The following is a 22,926-nucleotide window of genomic DNA, read 5'->3' as shown; positions in this document are numbered from 1 at the left end:
ATAATTATACAGTTCTTTGGAGAATGAAATGGTTCTCTTCTAAGAGGTGTTTAAGAACAAAAAAAAACTTGACTTTTTAAAGCCAGAAAATAATTTAATAAATATCCGAACACCAAAAATAAGGTGTAGCTTTGAGGCTTCTTTAAAAGAAATTAATGTTATATTCCAAATCAAATGCCACCCATAATTCTATCAACATAGCTATCCTTACCTTTCATTTTGCAATAAAAAGTCTGAATGCTCTAAGGAAAACATGGCACTTTTAATGAAAATTACAGAAAGCAATTTTGGCAAACAAGAAATAATAATCTGAATATTGATCCTACCAGAAATCTTTATATTCACTCATGACAGAGAAACATTAAGCTACAATGATTTTTTTCATTGTAACGGTGAAAAAGCTTTTAATGTTACAAAAAAGTGTATTTCAGTAGTTAGCTAATTTAGGAATCAAAATAATTTATGTATACATTTACAAATTATTATTTTTTTAAATTCGAAAACAAATTAATCCTCAAGCATATAAATCTAAGTACCTTTCCACAGTATGAATAGACTTAAAAATGGCAATGTGTCCATAAGGTAAGTATTTTAAATGTTCCAATGTTACTTACTGAATTAATGCATGAAATCGCTCAAAGCCAAGCTCTTCGACAGCCAAGGCAGCTATACATAAAAGACACTTTTCAGCACTACACATGGCAAATAAATGACACAAGATACACACAGCAGGCTGTAAATATTTTCAAGCAATCAAAATTTTCCCTCTTTCCTTACTCCCTTAAAATTCTCAGTTTATTTTCAACTTTACTATAACATAAATTTATATTTCAACATCTTGGTTACCATAAATATAACTAAAATGGATATAATACTGAGAATGTAAAAGGGTGACTAAATAATAAACATTTATTTTCAATTCAGTTATGCTAGGATAGTTATAAAATATGAGAAATTATTGACAATCATAGTGCTTCACACATCACTGAAATGTGTTCTGCACCTTTAAATAATCTTTCAATTCACAGATCCATTTTCATCAAGTAAAATCATCATAGCTAATCTTCCTCCTTTATGATATAAAATATTTATGTTTAATGCCTAATTATTAATCAAATGTGTATTAAAAAGGCACAGCACTTTGAAACTACACAGGTTCAACGACAGCTTTAAGTTTGTTTCCTCATTTATTCATGACTGTTGAGAAGTTTTCAGTAAGTTATCTAGATTATGTTTATTAATACGGTACAATGATAAATTTTTAAAAAATCAAAAGAAAGCATTTAAATGAAAGGTAATGTTTATTCAGCACTTTACTAAGTGCCAGGCCCCTTTCTAAATGCTCCACCGATCTTACCTCATCTACTCCTCATAACAACCCGATTCTCCCCCTTTTACAGAAGAGGAACCTAAGGCCCAGAGAAGAACCCTCCCGAGAGCAGACAGCAATCATCGGCAGAGCTGAGATCTGAGCCCAGAGAGCCGTGGCTCCACCAAGATAAGATCTTTAAAGATATCATACATGAATCCAACGCCTAGTCTAATTTATCGCAATGTTCACGGACATTTTACAAAGCAAAGCTTAATATTTTCAAACATTATTTCTCACTAGAGAATTAGAGAAATTGGTTTTTTATGAATTCAAAATCAGGGCTTTCGATTCACAATTTAAAATGTCACATCATGCTACCCTTTCGAGGTCTAGTTTTAATTTTCAAATGTTTCAAATTACTTTTAAAAAAATCTTCAGACGTCCAAATGGATTAATTTAAATAATTTTTGATTTGTGTAGGAAACAAACTGAAATTGAACCTGAGTATTCACTACTGCAAACAAGTGTGCGTTACCAAGAGCCAAAACTATACACACCACACAAGCCAATGAAATTAATGTCGGTACAGAATGTAAAATTGACAAGAGGGAAAACACTTCACATTTAAAATTTCAGGATAAAATAAAAATTCTACCCAAACTTTTCCAAATTGTACTAATTGTTCTGCAGTGCTTATCTAAATAATTTTAGTGGGTATATACTATGAAATAGACATAAAGATAATTTAGAGAAAAGAGGCAAGCAAAATAAAAAGCTTAGCAGCCAAGATGGTGGAAAAATATAAACACAAGAAAAGAACACAGTTGGGAATAAAGGAAAGAACAGGTAAAATAGATTTTTACATGGAATAAAAATTTTAATGTAAGTTCATTTCATTTGTCAATATCTAAGGTAAATTTTCAGTTAACAAAATTTTTCAAGTTATACAGGACTAAAAACAGATTTAATATATGGCTTTATTTCATTTCCACTTTTAAAATTAGGCAAAGTAAATTGGAAAATTACTAAAACATGCTTTTTGGAGAGGAAATCAATATGCCCACCTAGATTAGTTACTGAAATACCAAAGTTAATGCATTATGAGGTCATTTAACCTAGAGCAATTGAACTTATCACTACAGAAATGTGCAGCATATTCCACAGCTAGCATACAGCATACTACTAGACACTAAGGAAAAATGCAACAAAAAAGATCTTACTATTTTCTTAGATATTAATACATAGATTGGCTTTAAGCATATTCTTTAAAACAACTTTTAATTAGCTCAACTATTTCTCTGTCAAAATTTTAATAATCTAAATGAAACTATTAAACATGCTTAAGTGCAACCCAGTAAAACCTGGAAAATATTTCAAAACCCATCTTAAGGACATTTTTGATTATCATCCTTGTGAATATTTTCCACTTGTTTCCTTCAACTGTCATTATCAACTATTCTTTTTGAAAGTCTACGTTTGAAAGGCCTGAAAAGGAAACATCATTCAACCGTTCAAATTTTAAAAATTATTCTTTGCATATGTACTACTATTAGAATTTGCCATTGTAACTGCAGAGGTAGGAGAGAGAAGATGCTGACATCCCAGGGACATTTCAGCCCGTGGAGGCAATGGTGCCTCATAAATAGTTCTATCTGGAAGGCAAGATGTGTGTCACAAGCAATCCAAGTTTACTTCCTATAAATAAGGGGTCTAATTTCTTTAAAAACAATTTCTGCAGAGATGATAGTTAACGGAATGTATTACAGGTAGAATAAGCCACTTATTCAAAATAAGCACCTGGAATTACCACTTATCAAAAGCCATCTACTAGCAATATAATTTCTGAAAAGAAAATAGAAAAGTGATTCTTGTATCTAGATTCCATACCACCAGAAGTCTCCATAAACTGCTCATTCTGGTAGTTCTTAAGTCAATTACAGAAGAATTTTCAAAGGCTAAAAATCTCAAAATATATACTTTTTGGAATGAGAATAGCTATTATTTAATTTATTTTAAAGAGAAATCGTCAAAGTATGAAAAACCTGAATGAAGACATAATTAAAATTTTGAATTAAAACTACTTCAAAATAATCCATATATAGTAACAATGTCCAAAAAGTTCAGGAGGAAAAGAATGTGCAATGAAGAATAAAGTTTCCACCTTTGCTCTAGGAAGCAACTAAAGATATTTAAGAAATTTTCTAAGGTCAAAAAAAATTCCTTCTTTTTCCAATAACAAAATATTAAGGCATCTAAAACTAAAGTATATAGAAATACTTTCTTTAAACTTTCTAAATGAGGGTTCCAAAGCTCAAAAGAGATTGTCATCAAGCAGAAGTTAACTAGAACTTTTTTAAAAAGTTTAAGGGACACATTTTCTTTTCTTTTTTACAAAAATGAAAGCAAAATACAAACGTAATGTCCTCTGGTAACTAAAATAACTGAAGGGGAAATGAAAAATACTAAGGTTCATGAATTAAGCTTAGGCTAAAAAACAGACATACGAAAATTTAAAATCTTTTTTTCTTCCAAATTTTCAATAGTTTTATTAAAACAAAGGTACAAGAAATTACTTCAGGAAATAAAAATGTATCTTACAAGAATGTTCCACTTGGCAACTAGACTCTGCAGGACTCCCAGAAATACTAGCGGTCTCCTCCGTTGTCTTTCCTCTTAACCATGAAACCAAGCAGTATGATCCAGAGTTGTCACAACAAGCACTTTCTAAAATGTCACATAAGGTATGACAAAGGAGTTCCTTCCGCTCTTCCTCTAAAAATAACCAAAGTATAAGTTATAATGGTTTTCTCTGTAAAGAAAAAATCCTGCCATGAATAACAATACTAAGAATGTATCAAATTAATGATGAAAACCAAGCATTTTAAGTGGAGAAAAAAATCCAAAAACAAGTGACCTTAAATTTTATTTTAGAAAAACAATGTGCTTGAGGGTTAAAGTCTCACCATGACTAAATATTGCCATTAATGAGAAAAAGAATCCAGAAAAATGCAGAATTAAACAGCAGAAAGAATATGCTACTCAGAATAACCTGATACTGATCGCTCCTTTCTCAGGCTGCAAATGGAGCATTAAAGCCAGGAGGGTTCCTCTCTGCAGAACCAGGCTAGTGTAAGGGCCTGTGGAGACCTCTAGTTTCCTCCAGTTCTGAATTAGTCTAATGCCTTTGATCTCTCTGTCCCACAGGGCTAAGGATAAGGAGATAACGCAGCATCAGCAGACACAACTCTAGTTCTGTTAGGTTAGCAGAGGCCATGGTGTTACAATGCATCCTACAGAAGCTACTGACACTGTATTGCAGTGATCTGAGCATTAGATTTTTATGGAAAACAGCACAAATGCTCAATTTCTTCCTGAACCTTAGCCGCCCTTCCCTTTTCAAGCAGTATTACTCCTAGAAGTAATACTGCTTTCTTAAACTTTCAAAGGGGATAAGATGTGTACATATTCTATGAAAAATTTTATGCTATAGGGAGGCTTCTCTCTCTCCTGATAGATTAAAAGTTCTTTAAAGGCAGGAATTATGCCATTCACTTTATAAACTACCTCAACATTTATGACATTTATGGTCATGCTATATAAATTTTTTATCAGTGTGAATATATTTTTGTCCAAGGAATATAAATTTTATTAATAAAACGATGTTAATAACACTATGTCTTTAAAAGTTTCTTCTCTACTATAATTTAGTTTGCATTTCAGCTTTTAATAAAAAATACATGACAGTGACACTTTAACTCAACTTCAAAATCACTACTAGATTCTATTGGTATGATTTGCAATGGAAACTGTTTTGCTCTTATATACAACCCAGTATACAAAACTGAGTTTATATTATATCCTACCTTCTTCCAGAAGTTATTGTCAGGTTCACACGAAATTGTGTAAGCGAAGGAAAGATCTTTGTAAACTGTCAAGTGGAATGCCAATGTTTATTATCAGGGAGCACCCTGACTTATCATATTGCAGAAAGTATGACAGCTTCATTTGCAACTTAATTCAGAATGTTTTGCAGTATTATTTGCACTGTCTAAGGTACTGTACTAAAAGACGCAGGAATAAAAAGACAATTCTGAGTTCTTGCTCAGAGCTAAATAAGACAAAACAAACCAAAATAAATGATTATTCCTTATGGTATGCTATTATTTAACAGTTCAGGGAAATGTACCATGTTTTAGCAAAAGGCCAAAGGTTTTAACCTTAGTTATGTTATCCTATCTTATACTTCCTTGGTAAACCAAATTTGGAAAAATACATTTTAAAATTTAGAGTCACTGTTCATGAAGCTTTCTGAAACATTAAAAAAAATCCTCCAGGGGGGCTGGCCCAGTGGTGTAGTGGTTACATTCATCGCGTTCCACTTCAGCGGCCCGGGTTGTGGGTTTGGATCCCAGACATGGGCCTACACCACTCGTCAGTCATGCTGCAGCAGTGAGCCACACATAAAGTAGAGGAAGACTGGCACAGATGTTAGCTCAGGGCCAATCTTCCTCAGGAAAATAAAATAATCCTCAGGAGAAAAATATCTCATTGATAGTTTACTTTGCAAGATAGATAATTTCAATTAAACTATTGCCAGTGAATGCTGCATAGATCACCTATAAAATAGAGGATGGAGGAAAAGTTTATAAAAGACAGCTACCATACCTGCGCAATCCCTCCAAGAAGACTTCTCAGAAGAAAACAGGAGCTTCTTCAAAAGAAATGCCTTTATACAATTAAAGTAATACCTATTAGAATGCATTATAAACATACCTTACATCATTCTTTTATTTTAAAATGGAAAAAAACTAATTTGTACTTCCTTTCTGATCTTTTGAATAGTGCCATAAAAATTTCAATCAAAATTCAAAACTTCACGTCCAATAGTAACAGAATATAATTATTTATTCAGAATATACTACTATAAACTTGATTCTACATCAATAAAATTCTTCTTTCATAATATGTATTTTCCAGCAAATAGAAGAACTGACTCAAAATAAGACACAACTGGGAAATTAAAGACATTTACCGCCCCATTCACAAAGTGAAGGTCCCACAGAACAGGAACAAGTCCATTTCCCTCTTAGATTCCTTGGGGGAAAAGAAATCGAAATACAAAAGTGGTTGTGCTTTATTAGCTCTGATTTGTGATATAAGAATACCACGAGGAGTGTCATCACTTTACTATAAGGAGCTCCTAACTTCCTGGCTTAATTCAAAAAGCTATGAATCATAAGAAAAAACAGACTGAGTTCTAACCCTTCCTTAAGTGAGCCAACTACTCTACATTGGTGATTTGATTGGAAGCAGTTCAAGGTACTACAGTGTTTCCTTCCCAAAGTGTAGTTCAAGGGCTATTTACATCCTAGGCACCTGACTTGTTAATTTAAAACGCAGATTCTTAGGCTTCACCTATTGTATCTGAATCTCTAGGGGGCAGATCCAAGAAAAAGAGGCCACTGTGGTGCTTGTTCCTCACAGGTGTTTGAAAGCAGCAGTGTACAGATAACAGGACTGCTTTTAGTCAGAGAGACCTCGGTTTGAATCCTGGATCCATTACTTTACTAACTAAAAATAATAATAGCACAAACTTTAAAAGGTCGCAGTGAGGATTACGAGATAATTTGCATAATGCTCTTAGCACAGTACCTGCCACCTAATAAGCAATCATTTCAAAGTATTTTAACAAAAAACTAAGCAATGTTCTATAATATTCTCATAGAAATAAAGTCTACAAATGCTATAATCAAGTGCTTTTGATTTTCCCCCAAAACGACAACCAATATTTCATGTTTAAACTACATTATTGTACATAAGGCTATTTCTAATTTTGTTTTTACTTCTCTAAATATAAAAGCTTGCTGAATACAACCTTTTCCATATTAAGGATTATTTCTTTAGGAAAGATTTCTAGAAGTACAATTAATGCATCAAAGATTATGCATTATTATGGTTCCAATTATAATGTAAAATTCCTTCCCCAGATCAAAGTACAAATTTGTACTAAATAGCAACACCTAAGTGTGCCAGCATTATCCTACCCTTAAGTGCACTGGCAATTATTTTATATTTAAAAATCAGAAAGAGTAAGCAACAGAATCGAGTGACAGTTTTATCTGTACTTTCTTGGATTTCTAGTGAGGTTGAACATCTTGATTCCCTGGTTGTCCAGCATCGTTCCACGTGCTACAATTGCATACACATGCCCATTTTATCACGACGGTCTTAGTGTTTTCCTAACCAATTTGTAAAAGTTCTTTATATAAGAAAGACAATATCCATTTATTGCTAATATTCATTGCAAATATTTTCTGAGCTTGGAACTCATCCTTTCTCTTAGAGGGTTGACAATACATTATTTTTATTTCTTCTGTGGTTAAATATTATATCAAGAATATATTTGGTATATGGTATAAGATGATCTAAATTCATGTTTTCCCCTCAAACTTCCAACCAGTCATATCAGTGACATTTATTAAATGTCATTTTATTGTACCATTGATTTGTAGTTCCTTCATCATAGTATGTGATAAATTTTTGGTAAACTGTCATATGGAATGTAGTCTACCACTGTAGTATCTATTCAGTTCCATAATATGCCTATTTTTCTAGCAGTAATATCACGTTCTAATTTTTCTAGTTTAAAAAAGTTTTAAGATCCAGACTTGCTTATTTCCCTTCATTACTCTTAATGATTTAGTTTTGACTTTTACACTAAAATATTAAAATAAACAAAATTCTCCTATGATTGAAAAGATTTATGTGACTATGCAACTAAATTACTATCTCAAAGACACATCAAGATTTTGAACATTACAATTATCCCTTGTTACATAGCAACCCCAGTTGCAAAAACAACTATCACTTTGGAAATACATCGAATTTTATAAAACAGGAAACTCCTGTGGTACACTTTGCATTTAACTAGCTTCACAGACTTTCAATAAAAACCCTAGGGTACTATTATGGCCCAAGAGAAGCAGTGTTAATATAATTTAATTTGCATATGGACAGGACAAGGAATCTTCAAATTCAGATAATAAGCTTCCTACTAGCAACGAAAATCTGTCCCAGTTACTCAGCATAAGAGCTCTAATTACTAATTTAGTCAAATTTTATTCTTTATATTCAGTAACTCCCAGGCAAAGTTCAAACATTCAAATTTTTCTCAATTTTTTTATAGTTCTACTAATGAAAAAAAAAAAACAACTTTATTCTTTAAAGAAATAAAACAATGACTTATAAAGGCTATATTTTGGAACCCACCATGAAAAGAGACTTTTTCCTCCTTTACACATTTTTAATTTAATAATGTAAGTGCATGGAGTATAAGGTTTGAGAGAGAAATTTATTTTGTGGCTAACAGTTCAGGAATGCATTCTTTATGCCCAATGAATAATATATATCACATTAAATATGTATTTTCAAAGCATGCTGATTAAAACATAAACAATAAATTCCAGCTTCTTTTATAACAGTGCTGAAATAACACTGCTGTTAGATATTTCTAGGTATTATAGTAAACTGAGAATTCAAATCTTGGTTTTAACAAAGCGACCATTTACAGCAAATCAGCCTTTGAAATTCAAACAACGTAATACATATATTCAAACACATATATTTGGATTAACCCTATCTTTTGTGCAAAGAAAAAAATCTTTTCTTATTTTGGAAATTCTGTTTGAAGTCAGTTGCTACTAATTTTATCTTAAAGGTCAAAGCTATAGCCTAAAGTCCTATATACTTACAATGTATTTTAAAAATTTATAAAGTTTTAGGCCATGAAGATACTAACTCATCTTCAATCTTTTAGGAAAATCATTTTTACAGACAGAACAAATGAAAATAATACCATTGCTACAACGTACCTATCTATATAAAATGCTATTACTCAACAGGATCATTGTATTAGAAAGATATCATCAGTAATTTCTAATTTTCTGAAAGTCAGGGAACACCTATCATGTTTTCTTGAAAATAAAGATAGTCAAAAGGGTATTGTTGTGTAACCTACCTATGTTCTGAATTCATTTTTATTTTGCATATTTATAGCAATTTATATGAACCAAAAGTTAAGAGGTAACTGATCATGCCTCATTACGCAGAGTACAGATACCAGAAAACAAAGAGCTAAGTATGAAACGTTTGAACACGTCCCTCTAAGGAGTTGGTAAAGCAGTCTGTGTTACCTGAACAGGTGCAATAACAGCACAGGGGCCGCCTTCAAACTGTTCTAATGCAGATCCCTCTGATTCACTAAACACAAACCCTGAAAACGAAAGCAAGTAGCAAAGATTACAAATATAATTCAAGTAGCAGCTAAAAGAATTTTTAATGTACTTTGAGAAAGATCACCTATCACAACAGCAAAACATCTTCAAGTCAGTTGGTTGCAGTGGTTCTTAACTTTTTGGGGGATTAAGGAACCCTTTGAAAAAGATACGGAACCTATACTCACCTCTGAAAAGCACATAAATGTGCGTGCAGACATACACACACACACGCACACACGCGCGCGCGCACACACACACACACACACACACACACACACTTGCAAACACACAAAATTTTGCACCCAGGGAGCCCTGTAAGTGGACTAGGGGGATAAACTGTGGACATTAGTAAAAGGACTAAATCTGACTTTTAAATAATTTAATTTACTTGAAGGAAGACTAGTCTATCTACTGAATTCAAACAGAATTTTTAGGTCCCTTTCCATACAGTATCTTTTTTCATTCCCATCTTTGAGTCACATTACATAAGCCAAAATTTAAATGGCATCATAGACAGTGAATGCACTCCTCTTGGCTCAATCTTTATTTAAATATTACCCAACCAGTACTGACTGAAAGCAGTGAGTAGAAGTTCCTGCAGAGAGCACTGACACACTGCGGGGAGCACGGGGTCAGAAGTCAGGAGAAGTGAGTGACTATCTGTATAACCTTCAGGAAGTCATTTCACCTCCATAGGCCTCAGTGTACTTATCTTTAAAATGACCACTTCCAATCCAACATGCTAGGAATATGTAAAGCTTCACTAATGGTTATAATTCAGTCATTCATCCAACAAACATTTAATGAACTACCAAGCATCTAGGAGATATGCATGAACGACAAAGGCCCAAGTCTGCAGGAGCCGACAGTCCAGGTGGAGATGGACATGTAAACAAATAATTACTAAAATAAAGGAATAAATGAATGTTACAACAGATGTATGAAGAGTGTCGTGGATACAGAAAGAAATTACTTACTCTGCTTGAGTCAAGTCACAACAGGTGACTTTGAGCCTGATCTTGACTAGGAATTTGCCAGAGAGGCAAGGGTGGGAGAATGACTTTCAGGTTAAGAAACATCTTTATTAAGGGAAAAAGGTTTGGTAAGAGCAGGGCAAGTTTATGGATCAGAGGGAAATTTAACATAGCCAAAGGGTAGTACAGGGGAGATGGGAAATGGGAGGAGGGGAAGCTGACAGGGGTTAACACTGGGAAGGGCCAGACCATGACAAGTACTAATTAAAGTAGTAATGTGATCATACTTCGTTTGTTTTTGTTTTTCTTTTCTTTTTTAAAGGAACAGAGTGGGGACGAGGCTGTTTCAACAGCCATACAGAGCCAGTATTAACCTAATAAAAGCAACATTAGTGTGTAAAGAAACTATATCCAAACAATATTTCTGAGGTAAAAATTAAGGTTTGATGAGTATGTGTAAGTGGGGCAAAGGCTTGGTACAAAAGAAATTCGAGCTGACTCTGAAGTTTCTAGCTTGAGACACTAGGTGATGGCAAGTGAGATAAAAAATACTGTAGAGGATCCCATTCCATCCCATCTCTTCTCTTTACCTTTCAATCTCTCTTTTTAATAGTATTTAAAAATGTGTCTCACATATTTAAAAACAAAAGCAAAAAAATCCTCCTTAAGTTTCCACTGAAAGCTCCCTGGTATTTACTCAAAGGAGCTGAAAACTTACGTCAACACAAAAACCTGCACCCTGATGTTTACTGCACCTTTATTAATAATTGCCAAAACTTGGAAGCAACCAAGATACCCTTCAGTAGGTGAATGGATAAATAAACTGTGGTGCATCCAAACAGTGAAATATTATTCAGTGCTAAAACGAAATGAGCTTGCAAGCCATGAAAAGACATAAAGGAACCTTAAATGCATATTACTAAATGAAGAAACCAATCTGAAAAGGCTATATACCCTATGATTCCAACTATATGATGTTCTGGAAAAGGCAAAACTATGGAGAAACTATGGTGCCAGGGGTTAGGGGTCGAGGGAGAGATAGGAGATGAATACACAGAGCACAGAGGGTTTTTAAGGTGATGAAAATACTATGATACCATAACAATGGATCCATGTCATTATACATTTGTCCAAATCCACAGAATGTACAACACCAAGAGTGAACTGCAATGTGAACTATGGACTCTGAGTGATTATCATGCATCAACGTAGGTTCATCAATTGTAACAATGTACTGCTCCAGTGAGGGACACTGATAATGGGGGAAGCTACGCATGTTGTGGGAGCAGGAGGTATATGAGAAATCTATGTACCTTCCCCAAAATTTTGCTGTGGACCTAAAACTGCTCTAAAAAAGTAAAGTCTTAATTTAAAGAAATCATTTGACCATAAAAAAAAAAAATTCCACCAAAAACTCCAACTACTACTCTCTCAAAGCCCACCTGGTCCTCTATATCACTGTCTCAATCTCCCTACCTCACGATTTATCCAATCTACAATAATCTCGTTTTCAAACTGTGACTACACCAAACTCATTCTCACCAAGTTCATCAATGACTAGTACAGGCTAGTTCTCAAGTCTTTTCTTTTTTAATCTCCCAGAGAATCATCTGAAATGCTGACCACTGACTTCTGAAAAACCTTTGCCCTTTGGTTTTAATACTCTCTTGTTCCAAGTTTTCCTTCTCTGTTTCTTCTCAGTCTCCTTGATCTACTCCTTTTAAATGGTACTGTTCCTCAGGTCTTGGCTTTGGGATTTACGTTCTTTTCATTCTATACCTTCTCCCTGGGTAACTCATCTACTCCCAGATTCTCATTATTGGTTATAATCAGGTAATTCCCAAACAGAGCCCAGATTAGAACTCCAGAAATAGACAGGGTCTAAATTCTTTAACGTGGTTCTATATGATCCAGCTTCGGCCTAACTCTTGACCTCATCCTTTGCCACGCTCCCTCTTTAGACTCCAGGCATGCTGAGCTTCTTTCAGGTCCTCAAATATCCACGTTCTCTCTGTTTTTTCACCCTTTGAACATGTTGTTTCCTTCACTTGAAACACTTGCTAAGCCTTTCTTTCTCTGTAAAACTCCAACTTATCTTTTAGGCTTCACCTTAAGGCAAGGACCTCTTGGTTCAAGGCTCCAAAACATATCTTGTATCTGTCTATTTCTATCCCATCTCTAGTCCACTTTCAGGTTCAAACCACCATCATCTCTTACCTAGAATACTGTTAACAGTTTCCCCCCAGATCTCCCCATTCTTCCTCACCTGCCCCCGCAACTCAGCCTTATCTGTTCACCATAGATTTACCAGAGGAATATTTTAAACATGGAAATCAGATATTGTCACAGCCTGCTTAAAACATTTCAATAGCTTCTTACTGTAATTAGAAAGCAACCCAAACTCCTTTTCATGGCCTAAAAGGCACTATGATCTATCAATCCCACCTTCCCTCAGTTTACTCCTACCTACATCATCTACAGTGACCTTAAGCCCTTAGAACATCCCAGGGTCTTTCCTTTAGGATTGATGCTCACTGTTCCCTCTGCATGCATTTCCTCTTCTCTCATCATAAAGCTGAACTCTTCTCATTCCTAAGGACTCAGTTTAGGAGTTAACTCCTCAGAGATAATCCCTGACACACCTGTCTAAGTAGGTCTCTCCTTGCATCCCCCAGCACAAGCAGTACTATCATAATCTCTCATTTTACTATTGTTTATTTGTTTATTGATTGTCTTGCATTACAGGTACCTTGTCTGTTCTACTGAACACTGTTCTCCTAGTATGTTATATAGTTACTACTCAATAAATGCTTGTTCAAGTTTTGGGAGGGAAGATAATGGGGGAGTTTGTTTCTAGGAATGCCAAGTTTAGTTTCAAGAACATGAGCCAACAATTTGGCAACATTTAGAAAAAGTGGGAAATAGGGGTCTGGGGATTAGACAGGGGTTAGGATTAGAGATAGCAATTTGACTCATCCTAAACATGGCAGTTAAAGTGAATGAGAACATGTAGAACAAAGATAATGAAACTGGGAACATTAAAAAGTGAGCAAGGGCTGAGTCAGCAAAGGAGACCGACAAAGATTAGAAAGGTAAGAGAAAAATACACTGAGGTCCTAGAGAGCAAAATCAAGAAGCAAAGAGTGGTCACCTGTTACAAACGCTGCTGAGTTCAGTAAAAACCTAAAATACTAGATTAAGCATGTTACTGGGAATATTGAAATAAGGAATCTGGAGCAACAGGGAAGGCAGTCACATTTTAAAGAGCTGAGGCGTGACTCAGAACACAAGGAGGAAGAGTAAATGCAAACTATTTGTTCAACAAGTGAGGGAAAAGACGAAAGCTTGAAAGGTAGCTGGATAAAGAATTATTATTTTTATAGACTGAAGGGTATGACTTTAAAAAAAGGAAAAGTGTGATTATACGGGAAAGACGAAGTTTAAGGACTCCAAGTCCTGAAAGAGCTGACAAAGTGTGAGGTGGTGGTGGTGGGATGGGATAAAGAGGTCCTCTAAGTGTGGTCTCTAGACCCTGGAAGTCCTAGAAACCCTTTCAGGGGGCCTGCTAGAGGTTAAAATCATTTTCATAGTAATACAGACATTATTGGCTGTTTCGCTGTGCTGACATTCACAGTGATGGTACAAAAGCAGTAATGGGTTAAACTGCTGGGGCCTTAGCAGACACCAAGGCAGTGACATCAAGCTGTACCAGCAGTCACTGTACTAGTGAACATCACCACCCTCTCTTAAACACACAGAAAAAGCCAATTTAACTTCAGAATGCCCTTACTGATGCTAATTTTATTACATCTTGACCTTGGATATAATATCCTTTTAAAAAAATATTTTGTGTGACAAAATGAAAACTACCCATAAAGCACCTCTGCTACATACCTTGTATGATGACTGACAGTTGTCTCAAGGAAAAACACACGTGTAATTTTTTGAATTGAGAGCTGAACTAACTGCTTTTTTGTGGAGTGCTGTTTTTACTTCGAAGAGCTACTGACAAATTATGATTATTCAAACTTGGGTATTTGGTAGACATTTTCTCAGAAGTGAATGAAGTGAGACTGATACTTCAAGGAAAACAATTGACAAGATTTTTGCCAGTGATTAAATTTCAAGCTTTCAAGCAAGAACTAAAATTTTGGAAAACTTGTGCCCAACACTGCGAGCTTGACAGCTTCTCAAAACTTAAGAGATTTTTCTGATGAGATCAGTGATGACAGGAACAAATATGACTTTTGATACCGTGGAACAAAATGTGTTAACATCTGGAAGATCTGCATAAACCAGGGGACCAACAACTTCCAAATGACCGGTGCATGCTAGTAGGAATTAAGGCATGGGTAAAAGAGCCATTCAAAGGAGAAGACAAATCAATGGCTCTCAACTAAACAGAGAACAAAAAGGTCAGTGATGTGCATTCAGATTCTGTACTATAACAAACCTCTAAGAAACTACCACTGCTGGAGTTTTGATGGAGTATCAAAGAATATCCACAATTATCTAAAACTCCTACCGTGCCAATTACATATCTGTGGAAGGCTGGATTTTCTACATACACTTCAACTAAAACAACACGTTGCAACAGACTGAATGGAGAAGCAAGTGTGAGAATCCAGCTGCCTTCTAATGAGCTAGATGTTAAAGATTTACAAAAACGTAAAACGATGCCATAGGTCTCATTAATACTTTTATTTTCCATAATGAAGTCCTTGATAATTTTTAAGTGTGTAATGGGGCCCTGAGTTAAAAAAAAACCCCTGAGAGCCATTGGCCTAGGAAAAAAAGTAAATCTTAGCAGGCTTCTAAGTTAAATATATAGGCAAAGAGGAAGTGAAGAGACATTATTGATCCAGTGAAGGGAACAAGAGGGGTAGGGAATTGTGGAGAATGCTAGTTCTGAAAACATAAAGCTGAGAGGATAAAGAACTAAGAGAAACACTGAGGGTTCAGCTAAGGTTTAATTACTACATTTGTATTGATGTTAAACACAATTTTCTCCAGCAAGACACAGCAGCCTGAGAGAAACAGAACAGATGACAAGCTAAGTGGAGGATGAGAAATAGGTAGAGAGGATGGGACAAATTTAATAAGGAAAAATGAGAACTAAGGGTGCTGGTTATCATTCAAGTCAACCAAATCTGAAGTCCTGTCTAGGAACAAGAAGTGAAGCCAAGAGGCCTCCAGTCTTTGTCTAGCTCTTCTCCTGCTGGGAATAAGGAAAGGGTCCCTGGTGTTGGGTCTAAGTGCAGAGGTAAGACTAGGCTCTGCCAAACTTTCAGGGTATGTAATAAATACGAACCAGTAACGGATTCTTGCCTTCCTTAAAATTACTAATAATGTTATGCAATTTTCAAGATCCATGGGTGGAGATTATAGTTTGAAATGCATCATAATGAGTTGTTTTTGTACTTTAGATGTAAAAACCCCATGGAGAGAACTCTAGGCAGATCTGCTTTATGCCAAATTCTGTTGAATTACAGTATACACGTTTGAGTGTATAAGTGATAACAAACAAGGCTACTAGAGCTTAAAATGAAATAAAGTCAGATAAATGGAAATTAAGTATTCTATCCTAAAACAAGAGTATGCTAAGTAAGCTTCTCCTTTTATAATAAGGTTTCACTGGAGTTTGGACTTTTTAGGACATAAAGTTATTTTTCTTGTCCAATGTTCTCATATTCAAATTATTTCCTAGTTTTAAAAAGAATTAACATCATAAAATGGCTGTTTTTTAAATCCTGATTAGATCCAAAATTAGCCATCTAAAGCATCTGATCCTAAATGTACAATTTTTCTATCAGCTTCTACAGTACCACAAGCATAGAGGTTTTTCTCAGCTTTATAGCTCATAACTAATTTCAACCTGAGCCACGAACCTCTGTAATTTTCCAGTCTTTCACACGACTTACTATGCATATATACATTATTCAAACCAGTTTCACAACTACTGCCTCTTCCACTCTAGTCTCCCATGTGAACAAAAGGCCACAAAAAGACTTGGTTTATCCTTACAAGTTAGACGATATTGGTTAAGTAAAATCCAAACTGAGCCTTAGTTTCCTCATCTATAAAAACGAGGATAACTACATTTATCCTTTGCTATTCTCATGGTTGTTGTAAGGATTAAATAAGACTTTCAGAAACTATAAAGCATAATACAAATATAAGATATTATGATAGATACTTTGAACTTAAAACCATATTATGTATTCAAAGTACCAAGAAATTATATTGTCACATAAGCTTACAAATTTTTGAGTTTAAAAAAATGGAATTTTAGGTGAATTATGACTTAGCTTGGAGAAAGAAAAATCTATATTTGAGAGAAATACAAGGTTTCCAACAACAACAACAATCTCTGAAATGATATGATCCACAGTGTTAATTTATCCTCACTTTGGAAGAAAAATTAATGATACTGGTGTATCATTTTATTACTTTGGTAAAATGTTAAATCACATTATAATAAACATCTAAATATACTTTTGAGCTTTAATCCAAATGTATTAACTCCTAAATACATTTTATATTTATATTTTAACTGATCCCTCACTTTCCTAAGTTATTTGTTAAACCTCATTTTTTTCATATTACACAACAAAAATTGTTCTATACTGAAAGTCCAAAATGCCAGTTTCAATCAATTACAGCTCCACTTCCCCAAAAACACATTGAACTGCAATAAACAGCAAAACTGGATTTCTCTCTTTCTGGCTAATCTCTAGGTAAAACAATAAAATAACTTAAAGCTTGGAGGAAGGTGAGAAAAAAGGAAAAAAAGGTTTCTCAGAGTTTATAATTTGGATCAGGGCTTGGCCTGTTTTGTAAATGCAGTTTTGGAACAGAACCACACCCATATTACCTAGGGCTGCTTTTGCTCCAACGGCAGAGACAGAGATAATAGAGGCCACAGGCCCTCTACAGAAAAAGTCTGCCAAACACTGAGCTAGACAATCAAAACCACATTCCCTACAGGTCAAAACGTTTCCATTTATTACAAGATTAATACTCACTTCTGTTAGATCTAGGTGACTTTTATTTTGGTTCTGCTGGGATATGGACAATCCAACCACTTCCTACCATTTCACTACTACTATCCTGGTCCACGCCACCACCTTTCCCCCCCTGGATTAGTGCAACGTCTCTCATTTGATCTTGCTGTCTCACTCAATCCATTTTATCCTCAAACATAACAGTCAGATTAATCCTGTAAAAACTCGTCTTGTCGTGTCTCTCCTTTGCGCCAAAGCTTCCAATGACTTCACATTTCATTCAGAATAAAAGCCAAAGTCCTTACAATGGCCTTTTGAAAGCCTTATATTATTCTTATATCATCTTTTAATACTCTCCCCTCCCCTCATTCTTTCTCTAGTCAAACTAATCTTCTTCCTGTTCCTTATAAAAAGCCAGGCAAATAGGGCATTAAGTCTTTTATAATGGCCACTCTCTCTGCCTAGAACAGTCTTTCTTCAGATATCTACATGACTAACTCAGTTACTAAGTGTTTGCTCAAATCTCATCTTAAAATGAGGCCTATCCAGGCTACCCCATCCCATAATTCCCTATTCCTTTACCTTCTAACTATTATATATACTTCATTTATGCTAGATTATGTTTATTATTTGCCTTCCCTCCCACTCTGAGCTGCAGAGGCCTGGAACACTGTTGGAGTTTGTGGGAAGAAGGGAAGGTAGGATAAATGGTGCTTATGACTAAGGAGATAGAAAATACATGATTTTCTTTAAAAAGTGTTACAGGCAATAGATCAGGGAGGAAGCAGGCAGGAGTAGAGGGTAAATTTCCACATTCAAAATACCAACAACTTCAAACCTTTAAATTATGTGACCTATTGCCTTTAAAATAAAAACTGGCACGCAAAAGAAGATGACCACAAAAAAAAAACCCTACTTTTTTTTTTTTAAAGAAAAGAGACTTGCAGAAGAGAATTATCTAAAACTGCCAAATGAATTAAAAAAAAAAAGTGCCACTCCTGCAGCTAACTGCTTTAACATATTATCTAAAACTGCCAAATCAATTAAAAGAGAAAAAAAACCCCAACTATGTGCTGCAGCAACTCCTGCAGCTTATTGCTTTAACATATCCAAAGAATTTAACACGATCAATGAATATAGTTTCATAAATGGAATATCCCTGGACATAATTTTATAAATATTTATCCCAAACAACTTACACCTAAAACTTGCTTCCAAAAGACTAATGAGATGACAGTTGTCAATTAAAAGCACAGTTATAGACTATGAGATAAAGCCAAAGTTGATGTCACATTACAAATGCAGTAAGGCAAGTACAGCAAAGCAGTGTCTTGTGCCCACTCCCATAATCCCAAATGACTGCCACAGCAATCTTTAGCAATGATTTCTGCCTCTAAAAATGAATAAATCATACAAGTTAACACAGCAAAACCAGTAACGACATCCCTCTGATTCAGAGGTGGTAACTTAAAAATACACATTTAGTTGCCTTAAAATCTTGATCAATGTAATTCTTGAAGAATTACATATCCCCAAGATAACTGCACTCTCTGAAAAGCAAAAAAAAAAGAGAAAGAAATCCTTTATTTTGAAATCGTATTGATTGAACAAATACTGAAGGAATTTCTGTATAACTAAAAGATGGCAGAGGATTCTAATATGTTATTATAAAGTTCTATTTTAAATAATGACTAACCATCAAATAAACAACAATTTCTTGTAATTGTCAGGGCACAGTCAGAGTGATCTTTGGCTTAGTCTTCAATTAAACGCTTAACTCCAGCTACCATCTTCTGAGCATTTATTATATGTCAGATATTGTGCTAAGTGCCTGAATGTATTTACATGCCTTTAATCCTCACAACAACCCTATAAGGTTGACACCACTATTATCTGCATTTTACAGAGAAAGAAACTGAGGCTTAAATAAGTTAAATATCTTGAACCTAGAACCCAAATATGACTATTCCAAAGCCTGCTTTTAACCATTACTGGAACTGCCTCTCTAAATTCTCCTTGAATCGGCATCACAGTACTAATATAAATGAGGCTGACTATTACCTTATTTAATGCTGTAAATGCTCAATTAATGCTGACTAATTACACAGGAAGTAAAATTTTTCTTAGTCCTTCACTGTCTCACGTACTTTAGGGCTGTTCACTATTAGGATAAATAAGTCAAAGTGGAAAGCAAGTTTTAAAATAAAATCTGCAAATGTGAGGGTCCAAGATTCCAGAAAGTATTAAAGTGACATAATTAAATGTGTAAAAAGAGCCAAACTAATTACACGTAGGGTTTAGAAACTCAAAGGAAATGAATGAAAACAGCTGTATTAGGAACTGGGAGACTTCCAATTCACTCCCAGTTCTAACAATTTGTGCAAATGTCACCTGGTCATTTAGCCTTCACGACTCATCTGCAAAACAAAAGTGATGGACTAAATAATCTGACTGTAACACATTATGCTTCTAATTTTACCAGCTCTTAAAAAAGACATATCTGGGAGGGAAAAGAGATTACTTAAACCCTGATTTTTTGTTACAAAATACACATCATGACTTAGGTTTACTACCTAAAATGCTCCTAAATCCTTTGAGAATAGGGATTCTCTAAATAAAAGTTTTAATAAATAGTAATAAATAGCTATTATTTACTGGACTGTGATATTTCACATACATACATTACCAATCCTTCTGACTTCAAAGACTATGCTCTTAACCTCACTTAACTTCACCATAGTCTTTCTTAAGTCACCTTAAGTAATGTGTCTGTTGTGTTTTAATATTAAAACTTCAGAACTAGGATAATTACTAATATAACGTGTCCAGCGCAGGAATTTAATAAATGGAAATTTTTATTTCATTGTTATTCATACTATTAATAAAACTTCTTATATAACTCAAAACCCTGTCTGAGTAATTAGACCGGCAGTCTTCCTTCCAACTGAAACAGATATTAAACCGTCTCAAAACAAGGAAGACTTCGCGTCAAGAGAACACTTTACAGCAGGCAACGTTGTATTTATGCACCGAAGACCACGCCCAGCCACATAATTAAAATACAAACAACAAAATTGCTTTCTGGAATTGGCCGCTTGGACTCTCCTGTGGACTTCCCTCTCTGCGAAATTAGACCAAACACCAGTAACATGAAGCCTTGTTAGGGGGTCAAGATCCAGGCGGCCCCAGCACTTCTTGAGAAATTGACACCGGGCCACAGGGCACACCATCATGTCACACACTGCGGCCCAACCACCACCCCTTCTCCTCTCCAGCCGAAGGGCAGCCCAGGGAGTGGGAGAGGCGTTTCGGGTCTTTAGAGGACAGCTATAACCCTTCTCCTGCTCAACCTCTCCCCCGAGGGAAGGCAGGGCGTTTCTAGACCAGTTTCAGAGCTGGGCACGGGAATGGGGACAGAGTGCATGGCACGAGAAGGGGCTGGCGCGAGAGGAGTCACAGCTACACTCTCGCAGGGCAAAGGGAGCGGCGGCTGGAAGGGAGAGCCCAGTCAGGGTACCTTGCGTCCAGCGGCAGAAGATGGTGTCAGAGAGCCCGGGGCTGCTCTTGGTGCCCCACACCAGCTCCATCAGCTCTTTAGTCAGTTCGGACATGATGGGGTACCGGCGGGCGGGTCTTCGCTTTCACGACTCCTGCCCCGGAACATGGGGAAGGGGCGGTTTCGGAGACACGAGATGCGGGACGGCAGCGGCAAAGGAGTTTGAATGGTAGACTCGGGGAAGGCGAAAGGAGACAGGGCTGCTCGCAGGCACCGCGCCTGTCAAGCCGGGCCGAGCGGCAGCAAAGAGTTTCCCGTACCGGAAGTGCCTGGCTACTTCCGGCTCCTCTTTCGCTACCGCCCCCACCCCCGGAGGGCCTGGGAGTCACGTCCCCGGAAGTGGAAGTGGGGGGCGGGAATAGCTGCGGACCGCTGTGGAGGCCGGTACCCTCTGGGAGCTCGGTGCCTGGCCCTTTCGTAGGGTGGTCGCTTCGATGTTAGCGGGCGCCCCGTGTCTCGTGGGCGTTGGCATGTTCCCACCATCCTGGAACACTTCCCTCTGCGCGCTGCTCTCGTCTTAGCTGGAGGCTCTGAGGCCCAAGCCCCAGGGCCTAGAACATAGCCCGTTCGTTAAAATGTATAATATTGATTATGCTACCCTACAAGACGATGGTTGAGTCCGAGTGAGGAAACATCCATGTCTTTGTAGAGCCTCCCATAAATTGAAGGCTATCAGCCTCTGGACCTCCATAAATCGTATGAAGTTGAACCGACATTAAAAACACAAGTGAAAAGTGTGGCTTAACGTGCATGAGAAATGTCTCTTCCAGGTAAGGCAGAATAACAAAGCTATTTATAGGAAAAGAGATTCAAAGCAGCCTATTTGTAAATGCTAGAGCATTTTCATCTCCAATTTTTGAGACTATAGAAAGTGTGGAGGCAACACCTGGACTAATGTCCAGGTTTTAATCACTGACAAGCTTTTGGTTAAATTTAGTTGGTGCGAAACTTCTATTTGTGTAGCTTAAAAAGAAGAGAACTTATATGGGGTGACCTTTGAATAGAAAAAAAAGGGCAAAATCTGGTAGGTTCCTTCTAGGTTGCAAGTAAGATGGTTTTACTAATTTATCCTTTATTTCCAATTTCAGCAACCTTTGTTGTAGGTAAGAGGAATTGTTCAAAGTACCTGAACATATCCATGGCCTTCTTCCTAATTTTTATTCTCTTTAAAATACCCTTTACCCTATTTTTGCAAACCAAATCTTACCCATTCTTCAAGGCATAGTATAAATGCCACGTTGTAACAAAACTTCGTCCTGTCATTATAATCTAAAGTAAAAATTTTAGCTTCTGAAATTTCATAGCACCTTATCTGTAACTTGCTTATGACAATTGTCATCGTTGTATTTGCCAAGGATTATTTACTCTTTTTCTGGGATATAAATTTATGGAAACCAAGGACCTGTGTTATTCATAGTACTTATTATGGAGCCTTGAACGTTGCTGGATCTCAATAAGTATTAATTGAAGGAATGAAACTTACCTATACTGGAACTTAAGAATTGAGTATCTTTCAGCAAGTGAGGGACCAGGGGAAGTGGTATTGACTGGTCCAATTAAATATCTGATATTTGCATGGTGATTTACAATTCACATAATTGTTTCACTTTCTGAAAGTCACAGAAGGGTGTATGTTGATAGAGCCTGTAAGTGGCAGACCTCTAAGTTCAGAGGTGTTTGCCACATTTGTTTTCATTCCATTAACATGTGGAAATATTAATGGCATAGTGTATATAATACCACTTCACATTTGTTTTGTTTCCATTAATATACAGATAATAGTTATAGATTTGATTATCTATAG

General features: G+C 35.9%; 1 protein-coding gene across 4 annotated transcripts in view; it reads right to left on the bottom strand.

Moving 5' to 3' along the window:
- The window catches only part of MINDY3 (MINDY lysine 48 deubiquitinase 3), an 84,631-nt gene extending 63,174 nt beyond the window's left edge, over positions 1–21,457 (bottom strand). The window contains exons 1-5 of one of the 4 annotated variants that reach the window (XR_543089.2): positions 21,084–21,431; positions 9,505–9,584; positions 5,978–6,038; positions 3,911–4,084; positions 615–666 (exon numbers count right to left, since the gene is read on the bottom strand). Coding sequence is in view for 1 of the 4 variants with exons in the window: in XM_008511013.2 (XP_008509235.1) it covers positions 615–666; positions 3,911–4,084; positions 5,978–6,038; positions 9,505–9,584; positions 21,084–21,177 (461 nt within the window). In the remaining 3 variants the exon portion in view is untranslated. Of the gene's footprint in view, positions 1–614; positions 693–3,910; positions 4,085–5,977; positions 6,039–9,504; positions 9,585–21,083 lie in introns of all 4 variants that reach the window. The other 3 variants (XM_008511013.2, XM_070601078.1, XM_070601079.1) reach the window with 3 other exon arrangements.
- Positions 21,458–22,926: the final 1,469 nt, after the last annotated feature.

The sequence above is a fragment of the Equus przewalskii genome, chromosome 30 (genome assembly GCF_037783145.1).
Source record: "Equus przewalskii isolate Varuska chromosome 30, EquPr2, whole genome shotgun sequence".
Classification (NCBI taxonomy): domain Eukaryota; kingdom Metazoa; phylum Chordata; class Mammalia; order Perissodactyla; family Equidae; genus Equus; species Equus przewalskii.
This window is presented reverse-complemented; position numbering and strand designations above follow the sequence as displayed.